Raw genomic sequence first — 12,634 nt, 5'->3', positions numbered from 1 at the left:
CCTGGGTTATTAATCAGAAAGAATTACATACAATTGTTGTTAACAAAAAGGATGAAATTCATGATGGACAAGTAATTTTGTGGGGAAATTGATGTATACATAAGAACTTTGCTGCCCAACTTTTTCAAGCTCTTTACTCTCTTATTTTCTTTCATCTTTGCATTTCATCCATTGCCATGGCTTTCTTTTTGTTTTATGTATAAGTACTTAAGATGCTTGCTTATTTTTTATCTTTTACTGCACTTTTCTGTTTGTTATATGGATTTTTGTTTTGGTCCTGTCTGTTTTCCATTATTATTGTGGCCATCCTGTCAGAACGCATGGCCAGAATGCTTAAGCGCCAAGGTGCACTCCCCACGGATGAAAATGAAGAAATGGACGAACCTTCTCCTTCAGTATCTAACTCCACCCCACCTACAACCCCTGCGGTCCGGCCTAACCAACTTCCCATTGCTAATCCTCTGCGGCCAGCTGAACCACAACCTGTGACATCTTCTCCCACTTGTGGGGTAGAAGATGGGGTCATGGCAGAAGCACATGATGGCATCGGGAAGCTCATGGCTGCTCTCAATGGCATCTCACCAGGTTAGGGCTTCGTTCAAATTTCGTTTGCTGTAGTGTGCAGTGCATCACAACTCAAAGTGAAGATATTCTTGTCCTGCCTAAAACTTGCATTTGTTGAGGCAGACACCGTTTTTATAAACATGTTGCGAGAAATTTAGGTTAGTCCTTGATTTATGATGCAGAGGCTAGCCAAATTCAAATCATAACAGAGAGCTGTAACAAGAGTTGCCAGATGTACCAAATTTTAAAAATAGTCCTGTGTCTAAAACAAATGTATCTTGTTCGTTGTAAATCACTGGATGCTGAGTATTCTGTACAGGTATTTTGAGAGTTATGCGTCTTCAGAAATGCCATTTTACGTAAATACTAGATCTAATTGAATTATATGAATTTCTTGAAGAAAAACTACAGTACTTTCAGCATTGGTTTGATTTTTTTTTATTTAAATCAATTGATAAGAATGAGAATGTAATTTGTAGCTCAGGCGGAACTTACTTTCAGTACTAAAAGTAATTTTGTATTGGTATAGAAATTTGAGCCATGTATTAACGTTAATGAGCTTTGTAATGAGAATTTCATTACAATTGCATTGGCGAAAAACTGGATGCGGATAATATTTTCGTGGTTATTTTCTGAGATATAATAGTGCCAAGTTTTGCTAAATTAGTAAACTTTTGTTCAGACATACAGTTTCAAATGCAGTTATGGAAAGAGTGTTTTCTCAAATGACTTTGAAGGTGACGTAAGAACGAAATGTTCTTCTATTCTAATGAAAATATCTTCTTCTTCTTCTTCTTCTTCTTCTTCTTCTTCTTCTTCTTCTTCTTCTTCTTCTTCTTCTTCTTCAAGGACTGGGTACTTGTTTCCCCATTCCGAAGCTGCAGCAAGCTACATTACTTGATCCGCACATCTTTTTCTGGGCCGTCCTGTTGATTGAGTTCCATGTGGTGTGCATTTTAAAGCCATTTTTGGTAGGCGATCTTCCAGCATTCTATCTACATGTATATGGTTTCTCCATTTCGAGCGATTGCTTTTAATATCCTCTAGAATTTTTGTCTCTCCAAGTGAGTTCTAATATAATAATTTCTGAGGCAATTTCTTCTTGATACTCCCAATAATGGGCAGAGCAATCTCATCTGTGCTGCTTCTAGACGTCTTCATTCATATCTTTTAAGAGTCCAGCCTTTGCTTCAGTGCAGTCGTACTGGTTTACTAACTACCTTGTAAACCCTTAAAAGAACATCTTGGCTCATCTGTTTTTTTTAATTTCTTTTTAAGATTCCATATATCTTATCATATTAGGTAGTGATTCTTGAATTTCTTCATTTTTTAAATATCTTTATTTCAATAATTAATTCTAGCATATCTTGAGGAGATCTTTTAAATTACGCCAAATTAATTAGATGTACGTAGTAAATATAAATGTTAGATTTGACGCTGCAAATTAATGTGTAAAATTAGAATTCGTTTATTAAAATTAATTTAAATAATGTTAATTGTTTTATCATTGAACGATTTCGTTCATTGACACGAGAGGTGTTTAAATGTTTCTATCACTTGTTCTACTCTGAGCTTTGTCAAGTTCATGCTGTGATATATGATTAATGCGTTATTTAATCTAGTGTGTAAAAGGCATATTACATGTTGCAGCATAAGATATTGCAGTTTTCGTGATCACATACAGGATTGTAATTATCACAATTTTCTTTCGCTTTCTCTATTATCAAAGGATAGGTCTATAGGATAGGTCTACTTACTAGTACTACAGCTTCTCAGAAAACTTCCTATCTTAGTTGTGCAACATTCAATTGAAATTAACTTTGGTATGGTAATTAGCAATACTGGTACCTTCAATGTGTCAATCTTCAATTGTTTTTTCTCCAGTTCATAATTATTTCGTTCATTCTGGCAAAAACTTTTTTTGTATAGGAGCATTGGTTCCAGACAGGGATAACCCAAATTCTACAATTTTTTCAATGTTTCTGAATGACAGATTGTTGAAAGGAGAAATGCTGGAACATTTCTACCTATCTTATAAGGACTTCTTTCTCCTGTATGTCCCATTCAGAGACTTTGCACTAGCAAATTACTCCACATAAATTCACTGAACATGACTTTGTCATCAGTGTTCAAATCACCAACAATCTATGCACATTTCAACATCATTACATTCAAAGACATTGTTCAGCAAGTTTCTATTTTGAATTACTGGGACAGAAGGTCTGAAAATGGGACTGTCCTGTTCAAAACAGGGTGTCTGGTCACTTTACCATTTAGAGTGGAGTAAATTGTAACTGTATTGAAAACCACTAAGTTGGTGTGACTTTGTGTTAATATTAAGGTACATTGATTGGAAACTTGATATGAACTAATTGAAAATATTTTTGTACTAAGAAGAATGAATCATCTTGGCTTTCATTTTTCTATGAAAAATTTTACTTATTATAATATTATATCGTAAAGTTTTCCAAAGTGTAACTTATAAAATTTTTAATTTGGTAAACTGCATACCAAATGTATTTTTACAAGTTCTCCCATAAACATACATAAAAGGTATTTGTTTTGAGTTGTGGTGTACTGTAATTCGTATTGTGCATGTTTCTCGCTTTCAATTCACAGTCTAAATAGTGCATGTATGCATGATAGCTTAATAACTGAAGGGTAATCTTTGTTAGAGCATGCATAGCAATTACGAATTGCGCTTCTGGATATATTGCAAGATTACTTACTTAAACTTAATGAAGAGACATAGCAACTCTTGGTGGGGTCATTATTGCTTAATTAGACGGTGGTTATAGGATTGTATGAGTTTCAAATTATAAATTACATTATTTTGTATCCACAATTTGGAGTGTCGGAATTACGAATCGAGACTTGAAAGCCACAGTGAAATGTATTCTTTTTGTAAGTTAGTGAAGTGAAGAAGTTTATTTCGTGTAAATTTAATAAAGTGTTTTATTGTCTTCACAGTCAATGTACACTTAGCGGCAAAAAGAATGGGCCGGCCGACAATTTCTAAGTTCCAGAGACATACATTGCGCATGCTCGTCTCGTCAACGCCATAGTTCACTAGGTAACACATAATTAAACCATTTAAATTTGCTGTATTTTGTTTAAGAGGCTAAAATATGTAATAAAATCGAATGGCGGGTTGATTCTAGATACATCAGGGCCCTTGAAGACTGAAATAATAATAAAATTGATGAATACAAAATCGACCGGAGCGAATATGAACAGGAAAACCATGTATTATGCCGAACTGATATAAACAGTTGCAGTAGCTTAAGTTGTTACGGCATTGGTATATTGAACACGTTAGTACTAGTAGCTCAAGGTTCGAATCTCACCCAATCTTTTTTTTTTTTTTTTTATTACAAATTTGCCATCATATGTGTCTCGCAAAGCTATAATTATGTGGTGATATATCTTAGAATATGCCCAAACTCTAATAAATAATAAACCTTCCTCTCTCTTTCAAGCAATACTGCTTTCTGTTAATATAACGTTCTGTCTCGTCATTACACTTGAAGATGGCACAGAAACAATAACGCATTGCCCTGGTTCCGACAGGACTTCGATTGGAGAAATGTCATTTTCTCCGACCAGGTAATTATCTCCAGTAACATTCTGTGTATGCTACTCTCTGACAGGACTTTGATTGGAGAAATGTCATTTTCTCCGACGAGGTAATTGTCTCCAATAGCAATGATAGTACTGCCCTAGTTTATTGTATGAATGACCACCGATACGCTTCGCGTGAGGGTCGCGTGTTGGGAGTGGATGTCATACGATGGGGCAGGACTTCTGGAACGCATCCACAGTCTGTTTACGGCAGAAGTCTACAAACACATTTTGGCAAATGTAATGATCCCTTCTGCCCGAAAACGATATCCAGAAGGAACACTTTCCTTCCAGCAGGATAATCATCTGATACACACCGCCAACCGGATTCGAAGATGGTTTACGAGGAGGCGTGATGTCGACCCAGTCGACTGGCCTCCAAATTCACCAGACATGAATCCGTTTCAAAATTTGTGGGCTGCAGTCAAAAGGATCCTACGCTCTAATTGGGCAGAACAACCACCCGTTCAGACACCTGAGGAATTGTGGGACAGAGTTCTAGATGCAAGGGAGAAGATGGCCAAGAATTTAGACCTGTTTCTTAATCTTGTGGAGTCCATGCCGCGCATAATGATGACAGATGTTGACGCAGGTGGTTTGTGGACGAGATGCTAGTCCCCACCACAGCCTTATTTTGTTAATATATTAACAAATTGTTTGTTTTTGTTGATTTAATTATTTATTTGTGTTTGATATGCGTCCGTTTTTTTTTTTTTGGATGTGAAACAACTATTTTGTTTATACAAGCCAGGTCTCACCTATTAGCCCACAGATGATGGGCAATAATATTTTTACAAGGCAGGCATAACGAAGTTTGTTAACAAATGCCATTTCACATTTAAACTAATAAATTAAGTAAAAGTTAAAGTAAAAAAAAAATAATTTTACTGTACCAGGAGGCGACCTCACAACCTCTGGCACGGATGTCACACTGGGCCACACACTGCTCGTAAGGTTTATTACATTATAGACGGATGACTTTCAATGAAGAGACACCACAGCAATGCCTTGCAGTGGGTTACGTTTACACGAGTGAACCGCGTGATAAAACTTAGCATTTCTATCGACGAAGAGTTGGCCCATTCTTTTTGCCGCTAAGTGTACATATCTCGTAATTATAATATATTATTATTATTATTATTATTATTATTATTATTATTATTATTATTATTATTATTATTATCATTATTATTAGCCTATTATTATTATTATTATTATTATTATTAGCCTATTATTATTATTATTATTATTATTATTATTATTATTATTATTATTATTATTATTATTATTATTATTATTATTATTATTATTATGTTAAGAATGCGATTATCCTTATACAAAGGAAGACCAGGAAAATATTAATAGGCCAATAATTTGCATTTATATATAAATTATGAATTTGAAAATAGATCTATAAGTTGGAGTAGGGAATTTTAAGGCATTTTAAGTTAAATTGCGTAGTAGGAGTTGAATAATAATAATAACTAGTAAGTATCATATAGAGATGGGACTCTACTAGCTTAGGAGGTTAAATGCAGGTTAAATGGTACATCTCACTGCTTGTATTGTCTTCGTTCATTATAAGTTTTGTCTGTGAAAATGTTATGTCATACATACAATACTACTGCTTAAAAAAATACCGTATGTATTCTTTATTTAATCCGGTACTGGTCGCTATATGAGAATTTTGCTAAGTATCAAAATCAAATGAAAATCACATCAAAGTGGAAGGGGTTGCAAGTTTGTCTCTCTCTCTAGCTGACTTTGTATGTGTTGGCTATTCCGTGCTAGAATAATTTGAATAATTTTTTTTGAACAATACACAGTACCGGTACTCTGTAGAGAAAATATTTCTCAGAACAGTAGCTCAGTTATGATGGAATAATTATTGTCATGTATTTGTATAATCAGTGAATTTCTAATACTATTCGAATTTATTATTTCCCTATAAAAGTTCTTAAACCTTTTTTTGAATGTAGGTATTTCCCAGACAACGTTCCCTTTTCTAAAATAAAATAAAATAAAAACATGTAGACTACTTTGCAGTACAGAAGCCAGTTGAACATGATAGGGCCAGGAAGTATTAAAGTAGGTATGGACATTTTTTTCAGAGAAACTATATATTGTGAAATATCAAAGGAAAGCCTCTAAGTCTTACGAAAACAACTGGGCATTTTACCCTTCTTAAAAGTTGTAACAGGAAGAATACAATGTCTCAGCAAAATGCTGGGTATGCGACCATCCGAACAACACTGTATATAGCGACCTGTCTCGGGTTAAAAGTTCCATATAGAATCTTAGGATCGAAAAGTAGTAATATTTCGATTCAAATTAATGGCAATGTTTGTTGATAGTTTTTAGTTACTTATTTTTTTACTGTCAATAGTTATAGGTTGCCAGAATTAAAACAATTTACTAGAAAATAAATGTGACACAAGTTATCATTACATTTTTTTTATTAATTATTTTGTCTGATGTTAAGTACTGGTACAAGTAATCTAGCTATAATTTCTGTTCAAGAGGTCATATAGTCAGTAGTAAGTTAAAAGAAGTCTTGTTTTATAGTGGTATAGATTCGATCATAATACAAGAAAAAAAAAAATGTTCTGTCTCATATTTAATATATATAGGCTACACACAACAAGAGATTTGATCTAGTAATGGAAAATTGGATTTAGTACTTCTAATTTATTACTGGTAAAATCTGAAAGATTCTAAATCAATTAGGCCTACACATATTTGTGAAAACAGTAAATTAATAATATTCTTAAATATCATGTTCTCTCATGCTAGGGGAATTAATTTATATAATAAAGATCTACTGTATAGGCCTAATTATATTTATTTCTATGGCGGGTACTTGGCCTTGAGTTTTTCACCCAAGCTTCCCCATTTAGGAGTGATGTGTCAAAGCTGTAGTTCTTTTTGGCACCGCTTCAATGTTGCTGAAATACATAACATCACAATGTGATCATGTCATGTCATGTCATCATGATGATGGTGATGTTGGTTACTTAATTGGAACAATGGTCGAATGCTGATAGGAGTAAGCTGCAGTACCCTGTGAAAACCAACCACCAAGCACTGTCTTTGACACCCAAATTCCACTTGGACTCACTGGATTTCGAACCCAGGTTACCAGGGTCGAAAGCATTTGTCTAATACAATTTAGTATATTTGACTTCCAATGAGAGAATTACATATAAAAATATGTTGTTAAAACTTACATTGTTAATTTCCATAATATTTGTCAAAATGCACATTCCTAGTTTCCATAACACTGTTAAAAAAGCCACCTGCATGGCTCAGTCGGTTAAAGCACTTGCCTACCGGTCTGAAGTTGCGCTTGGGCGTGGGTTCGATCCCCGCTTGGGCTGATTACCTGGTTGGGTTTTTTTCGAGGTTTTTCCCAACTGTAAGGTGAATGCCAGGTAATCTATGGCGAATCCTCGGCCTCATCTCGCCAAATACCATCTCGCTATCACCAATCTCATCGACGCTAAATAACCTTGTAGTTGATACAGCGTTGTTAAATAACAAAAAAAAAAAAACACTGTTAAACATTAGAAAAATGAAGATATATGGAAAAGTGCAAGACTAAACAATGTAATAATACATAATATTAAGAATTACAATTTCAGTACCTACATTTATAAATTAATGTTGATAGTGAGGATTATCTGACTAAAAATTTTATAACAGTATCAGGTCTTCAGCTTTATATTTTAGTTGTGATTCTCATTTCATAGGTGGAGCAAGTTCTCCACAATATAAAATTGATCATAAATACAGAACATTTAAATACGTTAAAAAAATACCAGTTTGCACAATATGTCTTACAAACTTAAAAATTGCACCTGTATGTTAGCAAATATTACACTTACGAAAGAAAACTGTGTCATAGGATTTTAGTAAATAATAATCTTGTGAAAGAATACATCCAGATGTAAAAATGTTTGAATTATAGCAGTAGTATGTAGCTTTGAGGTTGCGTTTGTTTGTCCTGTGGTCTTCCTGCATTTATGTGGCATGTTGTGTTTGTCACCTCATTTGTTTCAGTTCCTGTTAGTACAATTCCTAGTACACTTTCAAGTGACAGTAGCAATGTTGTCACTACAGCATCTCCCGATACATCAGGTGTTGTCCGCCGACAGAAAAACCCAACTGTTTGTAAGTATAGTTTATTTGCTGATGTGATTCTCGTGTTTGTTTTGTTACATGTTTAACATTGTTTGTGCCAAATATCACTTCAAATAATCATTACTTCTATTTTTCATTAGAGGTCTGCGTTATTCAGTCACGAGAATGAGTCTCAATGTTTTACTGTGGTTTTCAAATAAATAATTAATTAGAATTTGAATATACTTATTATTTCTTTATTCGAGTTCGTCAGCCATAATTATAATCATTATGGCATTTTTAAGTTAACGCAGTTTTCACTGTGAGTTTCGTGAAGTTCCACTAATTAGATTAATAGTAAAGGTGAACTCTTTGATTAAATTACTTGAACTTTATAAGAAATCTATATTTTGACCATGTATGTTTTACAGCTAAAAGTCATTGTTGCTAAGAAATTTAGGTTAGATGCGGAATTTTTTAGGTTCTGCATTATGTTATATACCAGTGTATACAGAGTCCCCTATTTGTATGTCACCCGCACTAGTTGTATGTCAACAGAACACTTGATGAAACGCAAGCAAGCAAGCAGGTTCCATGAGCAGAAACAATATTTGGGTGACAGTGTATGAACAACAGAAAATTCATTTAATAAATTCACAAGTGTGAAAATGACTTCCATTACAGTACAGACACAATTGGTACCTCTTGAGTGAGTTCTGGGACGTCCATCATTATGGCTGAGGGGTTAGCGAGTCTGACTCTGAACCCAGCAGGCCCAGGTTTGATTCCCGGTTGGGACGAGTTGCCTGGGTGAGGTTTTTTCGGAGTTTTTCCCTCACTCCTATGATGAATATCAGGTAACTTTACCAGGCGATTGGAACCCCACTCATCTTCACCACTTCCTTTCCTCCCCTATCATCTTTCATTCATCATCCCATTACTACTTCTGGTTTTCAGATAGCTCTATAGGCGGCCCTTCGAAGCTGCTGGATCTCTCGACTGGCCTCCGTGGATTGTATTCATGTGATGATGGATAGCTTCTGCAACAGAACCCGGGAGAGACCTTCTCGGGGGAGGACTTCCGCCTCGGACCGTTAAGGGAGCCTTGGGGGGGTTGCCGAAGCAGGAGTGGTACATGGACTCTGTAGGGACCGGTCGTTAAGGGGGTCAAGTTAGGTCGGTGCACGTAGAGGATCAGTGGGCACACAACTCATCCCAGACAGGGGGTGTGCAATAGACCTCAGGTCGTAGTGCGAGGAATGTTCTGTTCCTCCCCCCCTCCCCCCTCCTAACAAAAAAAAAAGTTCTGGAACACTCTTTGAAGTTCAGCTGGTGTATCCTAGCTATCATAGCCCAAATATTGTCTTTTAATTCTTCTATTGTACGTTATGCTAATTATTTTATACACTCTTAGCTTCAGTGCTCCCCACAGATAAAAATTGCACAGATTTCAATCATGTGTTCTCTCGGGCCACAATCCTTTACTAATCATATCATCACCTAGCCACTAGTATAGCTCGGTTGGATAAGGCGCTTAGCGCTTGCCTGCCAATCCGGAGTTTTGCTCGGGCGCAGGTTCGATTTCTGCTTGGGTGATTACTTGGGGTTTTTCCGAGGTTTTCCCCAACCATAAGGCAAATGCCAGATAATCTATGCCGAATCCTTGGCCTCATCTCGCCAAATACCTTTTCGCTATTACGAATCTCATCAATGCTAAATAATCTCGCAGTTGATACAGCGTCGTTAAATAATCAAGTAAAAGAAATAAAAAAAGAACATGACTCTTATTGCATTCAGTAAACTTTCCTTACTTTCAAACTTCTTTTTACACTTTTTTTTAAGCATTTATGCTTCACATAACAGTCGTAAATAAATTGTAACAAACCATACTGTGATATAGCATAACTACAGAGACTGACGATTTCCAACATGTCTCACAGGAGTCAAGTTCATAATGGCATACCAGTACACTCGTGATTGTCTGTAAACCAGGAAACAATACCTCTCCTCCCGACAACTGAAACAAACAGCAGACAGAATATTAGGGCTACTTATAATAATAGCTAAAATGTTCACAAATTGATGACCCTGTTCAAAACAGCAACAATTAAGAAAACATACTTTTGACATAATACCTAGCATTTAAAGTTTTTTTCTTATTTTGTATTTAATAATTTTATGCAACAAATTCTACAAAGAAACAACTGAAAATATTTCTACATGGAATTAAGATGAGCAAGTTTCAGTTCTAAACGGAACTAAGTCAAATTGTTCTATTGAATGGCTGTTAAAAACAAGAGAAAAATATTTATAAAGAGAATAATACCCTTTTAAAATGGCAATACTGTGGATTTTGGCTTAATTCTCCATATATACGAGAAATTCTATTATGACTAATGCCTAATAGTAACTCGAAAAAGCCATTTTTTGAGTTGTTTCTGTTTTGAACTGGGCCGTCGAAATGTGCGTTGTAGTTTATTTTAAGCACTGTGTTTTGTATAGTTACATATTAATCTCACTCTTTCCTTGCATAATTCCATGTAGTAGCATTCACAATGTTTCCCACGCAGTTCAGGGCTACTTATAAATAAATAGGGGGACTCTGTAGACACTTCCAGTGTCACCTTCATCAGGGAAAGAAAGGAAAGAGTTTTGGATTTGTTACCAAGAACTAAATCAGTCCCGAAAAATAATTCTTGGTAATTGATCTCAGGTGTAGATTCCCCTTACTTTGCTTTGCCTTCCTTCATGATGAAGCTGATACTTAACTCTGAATTGAATGTTTTTACACCTGTGACACAATGCAGAAACCCAAAAATGTAGAACCGCACCTAAACCGTGAAAATTTTAAATCGTACTTAATAATTATGTACAATAATTGTAGTCGCAAAACTTATGATATTGTGGTATTACAATAAATCATGACTCATGACATTTATGAGATAGAATTTAGAATTAATTTGATACAAAAAGGCTTAAGGCAACAGTGTAATAGAGAGACATTCTTTGAATGTTATACACCATTTAGGATTCTAAAGCTTGAAGTAGACTACAGCACTGATCATTTGAATAGTTATAATCTTTTATCTGTTTTGAATGTGAAACTGTTGTGTATTAACTTCGGATAAATCCCATACATTTAAATGCACTCTTTTAGGTTGCTGTGTTGAAATGCAGTAAATTAACCTTAACTCTTTGTGTGTGAAATAATTTTTAACTTACTGTAAGTCTATTTATAGGTTGAATAATAAATTTCTCAAATTATTTTCTTTCGGTAACATTTAAAACGTTTCCCTCTCATTGCTTACAATATAGTATGTTATTAACTCTGCTTTGCGTGTGTTGTATTATTGCTTCTATTTATAGAATCTAGCCTTACATTTTTAGATTGCTGCAGGATAAATCTTTAAGTAGAAAAATTATTTCTAGAAGCATAAATATATTGGTTGTGGTTTCGAATCCCAACTAAGCATATTCAAAGGCATGTTATCACTAACGTAATTATTGCTCATTACAACCATTAGAAAAAACTTAGTTCTTTATCCTAAACATAATACTAACATTAATTTTTCAGTATCAATATTTAATTAATATAGTATACCGGTATACATTATTAACATACTCTGTGCTACTGTAATTTTTATGTATACATTTTACGCATGTAATGTTTTAAGCATTCATTATTTCTTAATCTTGATGTGCTAAAAAATATTTCAGGTACCCATCGTATATAAATTTAAACATATCCAGTGGAGCTTCAATTGTCGTTGTTCAGTTAATTGTCCTGTCCGAAAACAGGTTGGAACATCATAAGTGACGCCAGTAAGGTATCACCTATGAAGCAACTAAACCAGGAGATAGTGGGGTAGGGTGGCCAGTTTCTTTCTCCCTCAATTACATGTATTGCTGACTAGCAACATTTTTCACTAATCAGACAAGAAGTATACAAACAATAATTTGTTCTTCCTCTGACACACATATCATCAAATGAGATTGTCGTCATTAAATTCCATCCTTAAACATTTTGCTTTAAGGTTACCGGTATAATTTTGATGTGAAATAATATATTACAAAAATATAATTCCTAACACTCTCACATAGATTTGATTCAATTAGAATTATTGAATACATTATATTTTTTTTATAGGACTTTAACCGAAAAGCTTAATAAATGTTCATTCCTGGGTTTGGTAGAACGCCATATTTACCGACTTTTATACTGAAATTAATAACAGGTACCGGTAGCCTACTCTTTTAGATGTCTACGTCACAAGGGTAGTGGGCCTACATAATGATGTGATAACATATAGAAATAAAAATCTTGTACTGA

The 12,634-nt window shown here is 34.6% G+C and overlaps 1 protein-coding gene across 17 annotated transcripts in view; it reads left to right on the top strand.

The window, feature by feature from the left end:
- The window catches only part of RhoGAP19D (Rho GTPase activating protein at 19D), a 554,578-nt gene that overhangs the window by 377,163 nt on the left and 164,781 nt on the right, over nt 1-12,634 (top strand). For 11 of the 17 annotated variants that reach the window (XM_069821517.1, XM_069821525.1, XM_069821534.1 and 8 more), the window contains 2 exons: nt 316-585; nt 8,245-8,355. The exons of 2 other annotated variants lie outside the window; for them this stretch is intronic. In XM_069821517.1, the coding sequence (XP_069677618.1) occupies nt 316-585; nt 8,245-8,355 (381 nt within the window). The remainder of the gene's footprint in view (nt 1-315; nt 586-8,244; nt 8,356-12,634) is intronic. 4 more of the 17 variants (XM_069821507.1, XM_069821498.1, XM_069821465.1 and 1 more) reach the window with 2 other exon arrangements.

Source organism: Periplaneta americana, chromosome 1 (assembly GCF_040183065.1).
Source record: "Periplaneta americana isolate PAMFEO1 chromosome 1, P.americana_PAMFEO1_priV1, whole genome shotgun sequence".
Classification (NCBI taxonomy): Eukaryota; Metazoa; Arthropoda; class Insecta; order Blattodea; family Blattidae; genus Periplaneta; species Periplaneta americana.
The sequence above is the reverse complement of the archived record's forward strand: the minus strand, read 5'-3'. Positions and strand labels throughout refer to the sequence as shown.